Consider the following 18,498-nt stretch of genomic DNA (forward strand, 5'->3'; position numbering starts at 1 on the left):
TGATATAGGATTTGGCAGAATACATTTTAACAACTATACAGTATCTTTACAACAATTTTTCTATGCTGAATTCGTATGAATCTATCTGATGTTTAATACAATATACAACTAATTATAACTTATTTTCTTATGTTCTTGATAGATCTATTCCTTCATATGATTTCATTTGTCACATTTATGATATCATATATTCTTACACAGTTGAGCAGAGCTATTCACTTATACTGTAGTGACATTTGTTAAGCATGTGGTTCTTAATCTTCTTATGTGCTTGATAGACATATTCATTGATGTAATTTCATTTGTCACATTAACTTAAACATACATTCTTATACAGTTGTGCAGAGATATTAACTAATGCTGTAATAACATTTGTCAAGGATGTAGTTCTTTATATTCTAATACAGTTGAGCATAGAAATTCACTTACACTGTAATAACATTTGTCAAGCATGTGATTCTTTATAACAGTTTTAAATTTATCCTCATTTTCCAGCTCTTTGATATGTTTTGGTAGTGCACTAAAAAGTTTGATGCCTTGATTACATACATGCTTCTGACTTCAGGTCCTTGTTACAGCTTGTAAGTGGAGATCTTTACATTGCCGTGTATCATAATTATGGTAGTCTGAATTGGTTTTCAATTTGGTTCTATTGCTACAGTAGATAGAAGTTTTTCAATACAAAGACATGGCTGAGATCGAGAATGAAGGAGGATCGACTTAATGACTTAGCTCTGTTGAACACTCACCCTGACATTGATTGCCCTATTGACGATGTAATTAACCAATTTTGCAGGAAGAATAGGTGCATACAACTCATCATTTAACAAAGAAAGCCACAACTGTAATTTTTTATATGATAAGATGGCATTGTCCTGTATGTGTGTATAATCAGTTTAAATAAAACTTTATTAAGCTTTGTATGTGACTCGATTACTTTTTTACTATGGTAAAAGCACAGTCTAACATAATATACTGTGGTAAAAGTAAAGGCAGCTCAAGATATCTTTAGCACCTCCTCTTTGAGGTTTTTCGGTATCCGCCAGTGGACCAAACTCTTCGGAGGCAGATTCAGACTTCTCACATCATGACAGTAGCACAGTGCAAATATGGACTTATTATTTGGCGAAGAAGATTCTAAAGAAGACGAAGAACACGAGTCTGCGACTTCAAGTAACTAAATGTATGGGCAGCTACAGCCCGATTTACGAACGGTGGCGATTCGCGTAGGTCGAGACAAGCACAAATTGCATTGTTGCCGGTTGCAAGCGCCAGTTGTACGTGGAAACATGTGCTTTGCGCTTGGTGAAAGCTTGTATCCCGCAAATTATGTCTCCCGCTTGCTTGTGTAGAATGTTCCGCTCACCACTACCACGGCCACGACAACTCGCAAGAGATGGAATAAAAATTCACTAAATGACTCGCTATGATGGGGTATTATGTTGGTATTGCATACAATATTCACAGCGGAGCGCTCAGAACACTAGTGAACGCACATTGTCTGTCGGTGAACGCGTGACGTAGGTGCATAGAAGGAAGAATCAGAGGACCTAACAAAGTACGCTAGTTACTAGATACCTAGGTAGCTTAACCTTAGTAATTGAACTCTTTCAGGTTAACCTACTAATCTTCATTTCGTTGAGATGAAAGTATTTTTGTACAAGTATTTTAAGCATGACGTTCAAAATTTACAAGACATTTTAGTTCAATATTTTGTTGAGTAATTTGGTTACAGTACAACAATGTTAACAAAGGGCTATTTCAACAATTTTTATTATGCGGTCATCCGTATTTCCAATGGGGCAAAGTCCCGCACAGAGCTGGAATTTTTATGAGTCATAGGTAACAATTCAACCTGTGACTTCAGTTTGAAATCGCAGGAAAATGTACCCTTCATGGATTACAATATTAGAAAAAACTTAAAATTGCGGGGGTTTACTCCCACCTACCCTACTACTGTCAATACACGCCTGATACACACTATTACTAATGTCGTCAGGTTAATGTTATCGCATTGTTGCAGAAGGAACACATGAAAAATAATTTACATTCTTTCAGCGTAAATGGGATTAGAACCATTCTGTGTATTCAGGTTTTGCATTTAGATGACTTCAAAGACTTACAAGCCTTCTTTGTTACTTTAGGAGCTAAACCATTCCCAAATGGTATGGTGAGAGCTACTCTCTGGGCAGTCGAATTTCATTGTGTGTCATGCACAGCCACACAGAGATAACAACAGCAGTGGTCTGATATCACTGTACAAAAATTTAGTATTAGCGAGAATGTGTCATCATCTGCCCCTGAAATGTTCGTTCAAACCACATTATCACAAACAGAAGCCTTGAGTTGCGTTTATCAGGCTATAGCTTGTCTTGTGTTCCTACTTTTAGAACCAGGTAACTCGTTTGTATTCGTACAAAATTCATTCTGGACGTATTCATTACTTTTAAGCTTCACAGCGTTTCATTGGGTTGAAAGATATTGTAAACACTGCGCTCGGCCTTGATGCGACGATATCTGTGGATTTAGCCTTGGCGAGTTGACAGGTGGACGTCTGCGATTATTGACAAACACAGTGGTGGTAGGTCCTTTGTTTTGTTACGGCAGGTCGAAAACCGAGGACTGTAGGGATGCTGTTTATCGGAATGGTTTGCTGAATTATTAGTGGATTCACAAGGTAAATGTGTTTTTCACCTATTTAACCTGCAATCTGTCAGCAGCTTCTGAGTTATAATAGTTCTTAAGTTGTTGGAAGTGTATTTCACTCATTCTAACCACTTCAGGGAACATTTCTTGTGAACGCCTTTGTTAACAATAAAGCAAAAATTCGCTTATAAACCCAAGGCCCAGAAGCTTGGCTATAATTCTGATCGCCTAGAAAGTGAAAATAGACATATGACCGCCTCTAACAGCAGTTTGACGACTCGTGTGTATCCCGTCTGCTGCGAGAAATCTCTTTTTTTATGAAAGACTTACAATTAATACTGTTGTTACACTAAGTAACGTTCATATTTGCAACGTAGTGACATTATTTCTTCGCTCGATGAAATATTTATTGGAGAGAGATCACAAGCAATATGTTAATAAATATAATTTTCGTTTGCGACTACTGACGTTGTTCCATATTACATGACTAAATTATTTGTATGCCTGAAATGCACTTTTCCTTTTGATGAATATATTGGTTGATGTTGTGTGTTTGCTTCGTTTTTGCAATCGCACTGGCGTCATCAACATATCTGCACACCAGTTGAGAAGCAGCATGGGAGATATCACTCCTTTACAACAACTAAAAGTGAATATATCTAATTGGTCGTTCTGCTTGAAGCACAGTTACGTTTGATTGCATGTGATTCTTTAGTTACACATGTGATTGCTTAGTTTTTTATGTTTGTGATGCCGAGGATCAGCTTTATATTGTTTGGGTGCCAGCATACTCTACACTCTTGCAATCATATAGTGCTTTCCTGAAATGTTTAGGACTATAGTTTTATATTCGCTGTTTTTTTTTTTTTTTTGTTTTTTTTTTTTTGAAGTGTAGATGATGTAGTGACAAAGGTTTCTCTCATTGCATTTCTTAAAGAAATTTTTGTTGTCTGTTGTAATCTAAGTCTTTTGAAGTTAATTTTAGTGAACTGTTAAATTCATGATGAAAATACTTTTTATGTGATTTATTCAAATCTTATTTTCTTAGAAAAATGCGGTGTGTTGTTAGAAACAAGACACATTGTCACGTTAGGACATGTCTTAGATATTCCACTTGAAGGAACCCTCACTTTTCATACTAGCTTAGAGGTTTTATTCATTTGTTTATTTATTTGCATCTTTCACAGAAAGCCTAGATAGCAAATATTTGCTACAAGTAATTTGGATGAAAGATGTGTGTATGTCAGTGCACAGTGATTAATGTATAGCTGTCCTTGCTTGCTAGATGCTAATTATGAATGCAGCAGCAGAATTAAATAGGATTTCCCTTAGAATCTTTACACTGAATTGTTATTTCTGGTTATTACACATTGTTTTGGTAGAGTTGGCATATATAGGAATTTTTAAAATTATGCTCTACTATTTTTGTTGAAGTAAGTACACATTAAATGTGCATAATTGTGCCCTGTGTCACAAGTTTGATGACAGTAATAAGCCTTGCCAATTTTCAGGTAAGTCTTTTCTTGCAACATAGGAATTATTTAATTGTGGAAGAATTTTACAAGCAGGAAAAAGTTAATAAGCCTTAACAATTTCATAGTCAATTTCTTTCACTGTGAGCAATGATGCGTTATCACTTATTTTAAAAGCAAGTTCTACCAGTTTCTTTTTGTTTACAGAAGTAGGGTACTTATGCAGACAATGGAGGGAAATTAATTGTATCAGATTATGAATTTTTTTTGTTGAATTCCCTCCACTTAAAATGCAGAGACATATATAAAGTTACTGAAGTACTTGGCAGTTAGAAGACTGTTTCAGTTATAAGTAAACAATAATTGTGCAGGATCCTGTAATAATAATTCATGTTCTGTGCTGTTATTTTGTTGAGTCCTCCACCTTTATCTTATTGGTTATTGATAGATCTCTTTCGTTCATAAACCATACAAGCACGATACTTACGTATACACTTCACAGGATTTAACAGGTTCGTTCAAAAGGTGGAAAATAAATTGTATACAGATCCAGGTTGAGTACATGAAGAATACACAGCACACAAAAATTTGTTTATTAGTGAAGAAATTGTAAACTGCAGCAGTTACAAACAGATAAGTAACCTTGTTGACATATGCAAACTCTTCACCACAGTTCTCCATTTATCAAGAGGTTAGGAAATCAAATAATTGTACTGCATGTAAGTCTAAATGATTGATTTTCCAAAAAGTGTGAATAGAAGAAAGAAACTGATTGTCAGGTGTACAACATATATGTAGATGCTATTAATACTTTACTGAGTGCCAGTGTAATACTTCTAAAGTATAGTTTCTACTACAAAATTTTTATAGAGCAAGATGTAACAGCAGGCAAAAGCTCAGATCATTTTCATTGAGACTGTAATTCAAATATCTATCTTTCTATACTGAGCTAAATTTTCTGTTGGTCTCCAAATAACATAAACAAGTATGAAGGTGGTTTTGTCAGTAAAGCTATGACTGATTTTCTGCCATATTTTGTAAGTTGAGTAGTGATATGTTTCACATGATCTTTATATTATGCGAGTGCCTCATTTCACAACCGCTTGTTACAATATCATATTTTCCAGACCTGTATCTGGAAAGATTGACAAAGGTGGACAAGTGTTAAGGCACTTGACACTTACCCTTAGAGGATGGCAATTTAATTAAATTCATATCGCTGAAGAAAAATCCTGGGATATTGCCTTTAGAAGAGCACAACCAATTTCCTTCCACTTCCCTTATCAATCCGAGCTAGCCCTCCATTTTTAATGATCTTTCCACTGACCAGACATCAAACACCACTTTTCCTTTGTCCTTCTGTCATTGGACAGATATTTGTATTCAAAGGAATCAAGATGGCATAGTGGGTAAAATTATGAGCTTATATTCACTTTGACAAGTTTTCAGTGCAGTGCATGTTGAATCTATTTCAGGTTTCACAGAGTTTTTCTAAAAGCAACAGTGGCTTCTTTAGAATGGTTGTGACCAGTTTTCTGGTCTATTCTTGTGTGACTGAGATTGTGCTTTTATAATTTGATATTAAAGTCTATTCTTACCTTTCAAAAAGCATCAAGAGAAAGGGGGGTGGGGATAGGGATGATATGTTGACTGTCAGTGACCACCAATTTTTGTCCATCATTTTATATTGTCTTGCCAATTATGGGATTCATCCATAATAAGTATTTCCAGGAAACCCAACTGGACCACTTGCTGTGGGAAAAAAATAGTGTAGACTTGAATACTTGCTTCATCAAACACGATCTTTCGATCCACTGTTCAAAAATCACTGCTTTCTGATTCTGGAGATGGAAACATCCTTTCAAAATAGGCCCCTATATACACAAGACTCTTAATCATTCAGCTGGTTGTAATTTATGCTGGTTTGTACCATTTTTGCTTAAGTCACTGTGTTCCCCAATCCTCTTTCGTATTTCAATTCTTTTCTGCCTCACTGTCTACAAATATCTCTCTCCTTGCATAATATTTACCTTTTTTACTTTTTTCTTTCATGTCACACAGGTTTCTTGCCCTATTGGATGCTTTTATTTTAACTCTGTGACTTTATATGTCCTTTCAGACTTATCCATTACTGGTACTGACATCTCATGATTGGTATCTTGTAATTTGAAACTTAGGAGTCACTTATTCTTCCTTTGCACATATCTCTCTCTCTCTCTCTCTCTCTCTCTCTCTCTCTCTCTCACTGTGTGTGTGTGTGTGTGTGTGTGTGTGTGTGTGTGTGTGTCTTTTCATCTGTGATATGGAATGTCTTTTTTAATTTATTCTGGCTTATGAACTACCCTCCTTTCCATTTTTTCTTGCCTAAACAGTTATGTGCATAACAGCTTGTTGTTTTCAGGTCTTAAAGCACTGCTAGAAGTGAAAGTAGAGATAAGACACAGAAAAAAATCTTAGGACTGGCCAAGCATCAGACCTTAAACTTTGTTAATTTGTAATGAAGCACTATTTAAAATATCTGTGACCTGTGTCAAGTTAGTTACTATACCTATTAACTCATCCAAGCTCTCTCTTAAGTTTGTTTTCATGTACTGGGCAGTAGCTTTAAAAAGCTTGTGGAAATGTGGATCCCATTGTAATAGTAGCCCGCATACAGGTATAGTTGTTTCTCTGGCAAATTGGAGAAGTAACATACCAGTCCCGACCAGGCATTAGATGGAGAAAGGACACCACATTATCCATTAAATTTGTCCTGAAGATTGTGTTATAAGCACCAACTGGGTTCTGCTAAATGTGCTGTATTATTGTCAGATCTGCAGCCAGATTCTACAGTAATATTGACAAAATTTTTCAGTGGTTCATCTGGCTGCCATCTTACTGGTGAGTGTAAGCGACCATTACTCTTACCTAAAGATGAAGGATATAAGGAGTACTGAAGTATTGTGTCAAGATGTCTGTATAATCGGGCTGCAGACCTGTCAAGAGTATAATCGATTAATATGCTGGGAAAGTTCATTTAGTCACATCTGTTAACTGTTATTTGTATTTTATTGGTTAATGTTTTGTTAATACTGAAGTTGTGTTAAACGTAGCTGAGGGTGGAGGAGAATGGTGGAGCCAAGGAATTAGTAAGGAAATAAATTAAAAATATTAATGACTGGCTAATATTAACAAAAAGTATGTTGTCTATCTACTGTTCCATGCATGTATATGGAACTGATGATTAATTCCTATAAGGATTAAGTAAAGTAAGTTTCGAAAGCTTATCCAGCATCTGAGCGGCGTGGGGGTGGAAGCGGTTATTTTCATGGAAGGGTAAAAATAATGAAGCACAATTTAATACAAAAAAAAACTTCAAACTGTTGAAAGTAGATAGTATAGTTCATATGAGTTTTGTACATACTGTTTTCTTGTCAGGCAGGTAACGTGCAGATATCTTCTACATCCACATTTTTAATAGTTTCTGATATTGATTGTTACACCCTTCTTCATCTGTTTCGGTATAGGGTCAGCAAGTTATTAACAGATTTGGCATGATTAATTTAATGGGAGTGTCAGATACACTTCCTGTCGTTATTGCGGTGTCCCCTCGGATGGGATATGTGTACCTCAACTGTCTGCTTTTAGTGTTATCCATGTAAAAACGAGAGAAAATTTTTTAAATGTTTGCTTATCGAGTACCAGCCTGGTATTCAGACAGTGGGATGTGGGAAACCACCTAAAAACTACATCGAGGCTGGCCAGCGCACCTACCGTCGTCCTTAATCCACCAGGCGGATACGCTTCGGTCCGGCGCACCTCCCCGTCCCGGAAACGGCGCGCACTGCTATCCAGGCTGATAACAGGAAAAATAAAGTCGGGAATTGAAGGTACAGCGCTACTGGAAGCATTAACAACCTAGATCCGTCTGACATTTTCAGTTTTAGGGAGAACAGTGGCGAATGGCGAAATAGTTCCAAGATTTAACGATAAATAGTTGTGGATACCCTTGCTAATAGTTTGTATCCATTATTTCTTGTTCTTCAGACTGGTGGTGAATTGATATATGTCTGCTTGTGTAGAGGGATTCGATTCGGTTTGCAAAGGTCTTTTTTTTTTCTGTGGAGATGGAGCGCTGTGGGCAGCTACTGTCTGTTGTCCATCTTTGGATACAACCATTCTTCCCATGGCTTCTGACTGGTTTTGTATGGGTTGTCACGAATTCATACATCTCAGAGAAGCACTTCCACCCAAAGTCCTCAATTATTTGTTGGATATATTCCAACCTGTCTTCCTCTACAGTTTTTATCCTCTACTGTTCCCAGAAGCTTCGAGGTCTTCCCGCATGTCCTGTCATTCTGTCCTTTCTTCTTGTCAGTGTTTTCCACATGTTCCTCTCTTCGCCGATTCTACGGAGAACCTCCTCATTTCTTATCTTATCAGTAAACCTAATTTTCAGTATCTTTCTATAGCACCATATCTTAAACGCTGGTGTTCCCTTTTTTCCCGCGGTCCATGATTCACTACCAGTTTAACGACCTCCTTTGTTACCCAAAATTGGATGACCATTAATTGTAATTAATTGCATTGGGTAAAAAAGATTGGCCGGGTCTAGTGGCAGTTTTAAATAAAAATTACTCATCTTGTTTTTTGAGGATCTCCTTCAATCCATGGCTTGAATTTCTACAACCTGATACGTTGAGGTGTTTCTTGAATAACGTAGACGACAAACTTGATTCGTATGTAATTTTCATATTTAATAGTCCTAGATGCCTTGCTGCCATTCCATTTGTACGCAAGTCGAAAATACATTAGTAATACATTACTAACTCTCAGCGTACAATCTCGGAAATTTCGTCCTCCAATTATAAGTCGCCGGTTGATATTAGTAGAGGTATTTCGGCCAGCAATGGCTTTGCACTAGCCCAGACCTCGCCTAATAGGCAAATAGCATGAATTCCTGTCCACGCTCTCGTATACTGAAATACGCCCTTAGCCATCTCTGGAAGTTTCTTCCCGTGGTAAAATTTGGAAGTTTGTGGTAAGAGCCTGTGAGACCAAACTGCTGAGGTCATCGGTACCTAAGCTTACTCACTGCTTAATCTAACTTACACTAAGGATAACACACACACACACACACACACACACATGCCCGAGGGAGGACTGGAAGGTCCGACGGGGGGGAGCCACTCGAACCGTGACAAGGCGCCGCAGACCGCGCGGCTTTCCCGCGGTGTCTGAAGGTCATTTATCTGGTGAGAAGTATCCGGATACTACTATGTAATGCGGAAGCGACCACCAGACGTCACGAGAAGCAGTCCTGTCGTCATACCGGGTGATCAAAAAGTCAGTATAAACTTGAAACCTTAGTAAATCACGGAATAATGTAGATAGAGAGGTAAAAATTGACACACATGCTTGGAACGACGGGATTTTATTAGAACAAACAAACAAACAAAGTTCACAAAATGTCCGACAGATGGCGCTGGATATCAAAAGTCAGTGACTACGCATGACAATCGTGTATAAAAGGAGCTGTAATGAGAGAGAGAATCAGATGCGTCAGCAGTCGCAGCATGTTGACGTTACGTGAAAAGGCGCTTTTAGTGAAGCTGCATTATCAGAATTGGGAATGTGCTAGTTCAGCGTTACGATCCTATCGCCATAGGAAGGGGATTCGAACGGGTAAAGGTCCGTTGACAAATGCAGCTGTGGCGAGAATGATTTCGAAGTTCGAAGCCACGGGTTGTTTAGACGATGGACCCCGTAGTGGCCGACCGAGCACAAGGCGTAATGCTGCTGAGACAGTTCAGGAAGGAATGGAGACTGTAGCGGGTTCGTCTATGCACGGGGAAGTCAGCGCTCGTGCAGTCGCACGTCGCACCGGCATTCCATACACTACTGTTTGGTTGGCACTTAGGCTTACCCTCCGATGCTATCCGTACAAAATCCATCGGCATTATGAACTGTTACCTGGCGATTTAGTGAAGCGGAGGACATTTGCGGTGTGGGCGTTTCAAAAGATGGCGGAAGATGACGATTGGTTGAGTAACGTGTTGTGGACCGACGAAGCTCATTTCACGCTTCGAGGGTCTGTCAACGCCCACAACTGCAGAATTTGGGCAACCGAAAATCCTAGAACTGTCGTGGAAACTCCATTGCACGACGAGAAAGTCACGGTATGGGTTGGATTTACCACATCTACCGATATCGGGCCTTTTTTCTTCGAGGAAATGCGTGGTTCTGGTTTTGTAACTGCTACCGTGACGGGCCTGGCTGATAAACACCTGCTGGAACGTACGATGTTTATGCAGGATGGCGCTCCACCCCATATTGATAGACGCGTGAAAGATCTCTTGCGCGCGTCGTTTGGTGATGATCGTGTGCTCAGCCGCCACTTTCGTCATGCTTGGCCTGCCAGGTCCCCAGACCTCAGATCGTGCGATTATTGGCTTTGGGGTTACCTGAAGTCGCAAGTGTATCGTGATCGACCGACATATCTAGGGATGCTGAAAGACAACATCCGACGCCAATGCCTCACCATAACTCCGGACATGCTTTACAGTGCTGTTCACAACATTATTCCTCGACTACAGCTATTGTTGAGGAATAATGGTGGACGTATTGAGCATTTCCTGTAAAGAACATCATCTTTGCTTTGTCTTACTTTGTTATGTTAATTATTGCTGTTATGATCAGATGAAACGCCATCTGTCGGACATTTTTTGAACTTTTGTATTTTTTTGGTTCTAATAAAACCTCATGTCATTCCAAGCATGTGTGTCAATTTGTACTTCTGTCTCTACATTATTCCGTGATATATTAAGTTTTCAAATTTATATTGACTTTTTGATCACCCGGTAAAATGAGGTAGGGAGTATATGCTGGCAATAGAGAAGCAGTAATAGCAGAACGGGTCGCTCAGAGGAGCTCTGTGATGTAAAAGGTGGACCAGTCATTGGATGTCATGTGAAAAATGATCCATCAGTGATATATCAACTCTTCTAAAGCTGTTGACGATGTAACTGTGAAGTGGGGAAAGGACAACCACTGCGTAACCAAGGTCAGGCAGACTGACGAAGAGGAGCCGTCGAGCGTTGCGGAGATTGACTGTAAAAAATCGCATGAAATCAGCGGATCACTCCTCACAATGAATGTGCGTAGGATATGAAAAAGAAAGGGCTACAGTGGTTGAGCAGCTCCTCAGAAGCCACACATTTCTGTAGTCAATGTTGAGCGACGCTTGAGGTGGTTTAAAGAGCGATGCTATTGAACAGTGGATGGCTGTAAACGAGTAATCTGGAGTGATGAATGATGAATCACTTTTCAGGCAATGTGTGTATTTCTGAACTAAAGTCACAGGAACACATTCTTTTTATCCCATCCATTTTGAATCGTACTTTATGTAGTGGCTTACATGTTTCATTGTTGTCATTGTGTGTTTCAATGCATTCGTCAGTGTGTTTCCAGGCCGTGTCCTGTTTATATCCTACTATTCAATCTGCTGCACCCTGTAGAAGTGCCTTTTTGATTGCTTTGTTCCGCTGGTAACATGCAGCGGAAGGAGAACAAGTCCAGAAGCAGCCGCCTGGGTTTATCTCAGTGTTGTTCGGGAAGGTCGAGTGGACTGTCCGGAAACAGCAGGGCTATGTCGTCGCTGTCGGGAAAAAGTGGGTCAGGTTGTAGAGCCTTATCTCATGCGCCAGCTATTTCCAGCACCCATCGTCACTTCCCACAGTGTCCATTGGCGGTATCAGCTTCTCTTAGGTAATTAGGCACTGTAGCGCCTAAAAAAATTCAAATAGACACTTTACTACTTTGTTTCATTTTCGTGGAAAATCCTCACAACACGTGGGTCGGGATTGAACGAAGAAGCCATACGTCTTAAACCGTTAAGAAATGAGAATTACTGACCTCCACAACGCGGAAATGTGTGATATATTTTCATACCTCATTTTTACTGTGCTCTGTTTATAGTGAAACAACAATAAAAGCTATTGTTTCCTTTTTCATATGGTAGCGGTTTATAGCAGGACTAGCGTAGCTTCCGCTGCTTCGCTCGCGTAGATTGTGTGATCTACACAGATTTTTTTTTTTTTTTTTAGTCGAAATTTTATGTTCACAAATTGCAACACCTTCTGAACTTTTCATGCCAGTTAAGGCCATAGAAGCGTGGTCTTTTACGAATGTACTTCTGACCAAAAAGCGATTCTGGCAGCTGGATTCCAAGCTTTTTGTTAATTGTGCTTTTTACGTTCTTATGTTGATATTTCCACAGGAACTTTCACCTCCTAACACATATGTCTTTCTATATAACTGTGAAGTGAAATACTAGTTTTCATAGATTTAGCTTTAAAAATTTATCACAAAAGAAATATTTTCGTAAAAATTTTCATAGGGGTTGAATTTCCAAAAACATCAAACACGTAGTTTTATTTCTAACAGGCAGCCAAATACAAATTTTCGTAGATTTAGATTTAAAAACGGTTTCATAATGAGATAATTTTATAAACCTTTTCATGCCCTATTTCAGTCCCGGAGGGGGTTAAATATCCAAAAACACGGAAACACGTAGCCTATTTTTTATTTCTAACTGAGAAGTCAAATACAAGTTTTCATAGATGCATTGTTAAAAATGCTTTAGTAGCGCTTTAATAATGATTTATTTTCAAAAAATCTTTCACTCACCAATTTTCCACCTTACTGTTTGCGTTTCCAAAAATGCTCTAACACATTACCACAGTTCATCAAGAGTAGTGACTGGCGTATTGTGACGAACCAGTTGCTCGGCCAGCATTGTCCAGACGTATTCAATTGGTGAGAGATCGGGAGAATGTGCTGGCCAGGGCAGCAGTCGAACATTTTCGGTATCCAGAAAGGCCCGTACAGCACCTGCAACATGCGGTCGTGCATTATCCTACTGAAATGTAGGGTTTCGCAGGGATCGAGTGAAGGGTAGAGCACCAGGTCGTAACACATCTGAAATGTAACGTCCACTGTTTAAAGTGCCGTCAATGCGAACAAGAGGTGACCTATACGTGTAACCAATGGCACCTCATACCCTCACGCCGGGTGATACGCCAGTATGGCGATGACGAATAGACGCTTCCGATGTGCGTTCACCGCGATGTCGCCAAACACGGATGCGACCATCATGATGCTGTAAACAGAACCTGTATTCATCCGAAAAAATGACTTTTTGCCATTCGTGCACCCAGGTTCGTCGTTGAGTACACTATCGCAGGCGCTCCTGTCCGTGATGCAGCGTCAAGGGTAACGGCAGCCATGGTCTCCGAGCTGACAGTCCATGCTGCTGCAAACGTCGTCGAACTGTTCGTGCAGATGGTTGTTGTCTTGCAAACGTCCCCATCTGTTGACTCAGGGATCAAGACGTGGCTGCACGATCCGTTACAGCCATGCGGATAAGATGCCTGTCATCTCGACTGCTAGTGATACGAGGCCGTTGGAATCCAGCACCTCCTGAACACACCGATTCCATATTCTGCTAACAGTCATTGGATCTTGACCAACGCGAGCAGCATTGTCGCGATACGATAAACTGCAATCGCGATAGGCTACAATCCGACCTTTATCAAAGTCGGAAACGTGATGGTACGCATTTCTCCTCCTTACACGAGGCATCACAACAACGTTTCACCAGGCAACGCCGGTCAACTGCTGTTTGTGTGTGAGAAATCGGTTGGAAACTTTCCTCATGTCAGCACGTTGTAGGTGTCGCCACCGGCGCCAACCTTGTGTGAATACTCTGAGAAGCTAATCATTTGCATGTCACAGCATCTTCCTGTCGGTTAAATTTCGCGTCTGTAGCACGTCACCGTCGTGGTGTAGCTATTTTGATGGCCAGTAGTGTAAACCCTTAGCAACCGGAATACCACCATGCAAAACAAAAACGCTACCAGCTTGTGCACCAGCTTACTATTTGAGAACTCTGCGGAGAACACTGCCTCTGAGCGCTAGGCATGGGCAGGAAGGGCGTCAAGCGCGACATCGAGTTCACTTCACTCGACAGCGTGTTGAGGCTGCAGGCCGTAGCTTTACTCTTACCCTAGGGGTGGAGCGGGCGACAGTGTTGGCAGGTCAGGGATGAGCGCCAGACCGACTACTGGACACAGTCCAAGGGCAGTTCCGCGTCTTCCTCAACTGGCGGCGCGTTTTCGCAGTGGTGGCAGCTACAAGTAGCGCACCGGCAGCTGTCGTCTGCAGTGCCTACATTCATCTGCGGATAATGAAATTGCAGCGCGAACGAATCAAATTGTCCAGGAATCCCGAGAGCGACACTACGGCCGTCAGATTTGCTTGGCTTGCACGGTCATCAAGAAACGTACTCCACCGGACAGTCCAGTGCGACGTCCAGTCTTCCTTAAAGCCCCTTGTATACGACCGACTTTTTTGTTTTAAATGACCACTTTTGGCAAGTCATTCCCGTGCAGCGCCCCTGGCGTTTTGTTCCTGTATTCGCCATCGTCTGTTACGATTAGTCGTTTTCGTGTACACGTCAGCAACAAAACTGCGTGTGTCGTGAGGGCTTGTGCTGTGTAGTTTGGCACATGAAAAAAAAAAAAAAGAAAAAAGAACCTCACACATGGTAGGAAAAGAAATGGTAATAGAGGTCATTAATAGGCAAAGGAATTTGTACCTTGTTTTCTTTCATAAGTGTCAAATAACATCGAACTTTATTTTTTACATTACTGGTATTTGATCTCCAGTTTAAGTCCTATTCATTGTCCGGTAGCTGAGTGGTGAGCGCGACAGACTGTCAATCCTAAGGGCCCGGGTTAGATTCCAGGCTGGGTCGGAGATTTTCTCTTCTCAGGGACTGGGTGTTGTGTTGTCCTAATCATCATCATTTCATCCCCATCGACGCGCAAGTCGCCGAAGTGGCGTGAAATCGATAGACTTGCACCAGGCGAGCGGTCTACCCGACGGGATGCCCTCGTCACACGGTATTATTATTATTATTATTATTATTATTATTATAGCCCTATTCATTGTAATCAAGTGGAAAGAAATATTCACTTCTATTCCAAACTCGCTTTTTATTTATTTTGAGAACAAGCGTATACGGATTCGGGATCTGTCTCCGTTCAACTGCCGTATTTGTCTCAGAATTTTAAGTTCCATGTAAAACTACTACTTACCTGGTATGTTTTTACTTTTTATTGTCCTCAAGTCGCTACGTTGCTTTTACACGGAAAAGTACTCACACTTCTGGAGCTTCAGAACTTATTCCAAGTCGTCCAGTAAACAATATAGTGGCATCTAGTGCTGTGTGCGCGCTTTCTTAACCTATTTGACTAACCTACACTCTAGCAGAATTGGTGCTGTTACGGGCGCAGAAGTTTTTTAGAGGGTGGTAGCCCGTTCACATATGACTAAAGTAGATCACATGTGCCGCACAAATAATACACTTTACTCAATATACACATAAACAGTTGAACTTGCACATACCGTCCGCGCGGTCTAAGGCGCCTTGTCATGGTCCGCGTGGCTCCCCCGGCAGAGGTTCGAGTTCTTCCTCGGGCATGGACGTGTGTGTTGTCCTTAGCGTAAGTTTAAGTTAGATTAAGTAGTGTTTAAGCGTTTTAGACAGGTACGTGCCGAGCAAAACTGTGAGGGACGGGAAAAACCCACCGTGGTACAACAACAAAGTTAGGAAACTACTACGAAAGCAAAGAGAGCTTCACTCCAAGTTTAAACGCAGCCAAAACCTCTCAGACAAACAGAAGCTAAACGATGTCAAAGTTAGCGTAAGGAGGGCTATGCGTGAAGCGTTCAGTGAATTCGAAAGTAAAATACTAGGTACCGACTTGACAGAAAATCCTAGGAAGTTCTGGTCTTACGTTAAATCAGTAAGTGGCTCGAAACATCATGTCCAGACACTCCGGGATGATGATGGCATTGAAACAGAGGATGACAAGCGTAAAGCTGAAATACTAAACACCTTTTTCCAAAGCTGTTTCACAGAGGAAGACCGCACTGCAGTTCCTTCTCTAAATCCTCGCACCAACGAAAAAATGGCTGACATTGAAATAAGTGTCCAAGGAATAGAAAAGCAACTGGAATCACTCAACAGAGGAAAGTCCACTGGACCTGACGGGATACCAATTCGATTCTACACAGAGTACGCGAAAGAACTTGCCCCCCTTCTAACAGCCGTGTACCGCAAGTCTCTAGAGGAACAGAAGGTTCCAAATGATTGGAAAAGAGCACAGGTAGTCCCAGTCTTCAAGAAGGGTCGTCGAGCAGATGCGCAAAACTATAGACCTATCTCTCTGACGTCGATCTGTTGTAGAATTTTAGAACATGTCTTTTGCTCGAGTATCATGTCGTTTTTGGAAACTCAGAATCTACTATGTAGGAATCAACATGGATTCCGGAAACAGCGATCGTGTGAAACCCAACTCGCTTTATTTGTTCATGAGACCCAGAAAATATTAGATACAGGCTCCCAGGTAGATGCCATTTTCCTTGACTTCCGGAAGGCGTTCGATACAGTTCCGCACTGTCGCCTGATAAACAAAGTAAGAGCCTACGGAATATCAGACCAGCTGTGTGGCTGGATTGAAGAGTTTTTAGCAAACAGAACACAGCATGTTGTTATCAATGGAGAGACGTCTACAGACGTTAAAGTAACCTCTGGTGTGCCACAGGGGAGTGTTATGGGACCATTGCTTTTCACAATATATATAAATGACCTAGTAGATAGTGTCGGAAGTTCCATGCGGCTTTTCGCGGATGATGCTGTAGTATACAGAGAAGTTGCAGCATTAGAAAATTGTAGCGAAATGCAGGAAGATCTGCAGCGGATAGGCACTTGGTGCAGGGAGTGGCAACTGACCCTTAACATAGACAAATGTAATGTATTGCGAATACATAGAAAGAAGGATCCTTTATTGTATGATTATATGATAGCGGAACAAACACTGGTAGCAGTTACTTCTGTAAAATATCTGGGAGTATGCGTGCGGAACGATTTGAAGTGGAATGATCATATAAAATTAATTGTTGGTAAGGCGGGTACCAGGTTGAGATTCATTGGGAGAGTCCTTAGAAAATGTAGTCCATCAACAAAGGAGGTGGCTTACAAAACACTCGTTCGACCTATACTTGAGTATTGCTCATCAGTGTGGGATCCGTACCAGATCGGGTTGACGGAGGAGATAGAGAAGATCCAAAGAAGAGCGGCGCGTTTCGTCACAGGGTTATTTGGTAACCGTGATAGCGTTACGGAGATGTTTAACAAACTCAAGTGGCAGACTCTGCAAGAGAGGCGCTCTGCATCGCGGTGTAGCTTGCTCGCCAGGTTTCGAGAGGGTGCGTTTCTGGATGAGGTATCGAATATATTGCTTCCCCCAACTTATACCTCCCGAGGAGATCACGAATGTAAAATTAGAGAGATTAGAGCGCGCACAGAGGCTTTCAGACAGTCGTTCTTCCCGCGAACCATACGCGACTGGAACAGGAAAGGGAGATAATGACAGTGGCACGTAAAGTGCCCTCCGCCACACACCGTTGGGTGGCTTGCGGAGTATAATTGTAGATGTAGATGTAGACCTCAGCAGTTTGGTCCCTTAGGATCTTACCACAAATTTCCATGATTTTTCAGTTTCTTCGCTCTGGAACGAACTGACCCGGAATAAAATTAAAAATAGTCCCCACCTTCTATTGTGACCAAGGTTTCCGAGAGGTTTCCCTTGAGTTTAAGGCAGTTGCCGGAACTGGAAATTCCCTCCCTCCCTCCCTCCCTCCCTCCCTCCCTCCCTCCCTCCCTCCATCCATCCATCCATCCATCTCTCCTATTCCCTGTTGGGACCCATTCTGTCCCACTACCAGCTCGCGTAGGATCTGGCTGCTTGGAATTCGAACAGTCAACTGTAGCCTCCGCGCTACAGAATGAAATGTATGCAAAATAAAACAGCTCGTTGTTATCTGCGAATTCGAGAAGTTTTTCTTGGTTTTCAGGCGAATGTCGCATCTGTAAACGGCCCGTCACACATTTATAATCAAGAAATTCCTTGCCCCAGTCGTGGCTTGCTTGGATTTGGCTGATAAAAACATTGTTCTGCAGCAATTCGCCCTGTCTTCACACGTAGGACAGAAAACGCGGAGAGCTGCTACGACTTAATTTGATTTCAACCAAAGGCGGCTTTTACGGCCCTTACGAAGAAGCACAAGCAGCTAAACCTCCTGAAAACCTTGGTCAAATCTTGGAAATTTTTAATTCTGGTATAAATGTCCCAGACAAAAAAATCACACGGGAAAAACTCATAGTTATCCCTTAAAAGAACACACTGGTCACTTTGGGGCGTTGTGGATGGTGTAGTGCCGGCCGGAGTGGCCGTGCGGTCCTAGGCGCTACAGTCTGGAACCGGGCGACCGC

The 18,498-nt window shown here is 41.2% G+C and overlaps 2 protein-coding genes across 7 annotated transcripts in view; one reads left to right on the plus strand and one right to left on the minus strand.

Annotated features, from left to right (window-relative positions):
* Nucleotides 1-497, minus strand: part of LOC126091884 (uncharacterized) — a 59,279-nt gene extending 58,782 nt beyond the window's left edge. The window contains exon 1 of the mRNA XM_049907171.1: nucleotides 430-497. The gene's annotated coding sequence lies outside the window, so the exon portion shown is untranslated. The remainder of the gene's footprint in view (nucleotides 1-429) is intronic.
* Nucleotides 498-2,529: 2,032 nt separating this feature from the next.
* LOC126092574 (proton-coupled amino acid transporter-like protein pathetic) overlaps nucleotides 2,530-18,498 on the plus strand; it is a 235,089-nt gene continuing 219,120 nt past the window's right edge. The window contains exons 1-2 of one of the 6 annotated variants that reach the window (XM_049908257.1): nucleotides 2,557-2,677; nucleotides 3,251-3,295. In XM_049908257.1, coding sequence (XP_049764214.1) covers nucleotides 3,263-3,295 — 33 coding nt within the window. In that variant the 5' untranslated portion in view covers nucleotides 2,557-2,677; nucleotides 3,251-3,262. Of the gene's footprint in view, nucleotides 2,678-3,250; nucleotides 3,296-18,498 lie in introns of all 6 variants that reach the window. The other 5 variants (XM_049908258.1, XM_049908253.1, XM_049908254.1 and 2 more) reach the window with 5 other exon arrangements.

This window comes from Schistocerca cancellata, chromosome 7, assembly GCF_023864275.1.
Source record: "Schistocerca cancellata isolate TAMUIC-IGC-003103 chromosome 7, iqSchCanc2.1, whole genome shotgun sequence".
Lineage (NCBI taxonomy): Eukaryota > Metazoa > Arthropoda > Insecta > Orthoptera > Acrididae > Schistocerca > Schistocerca cancellata.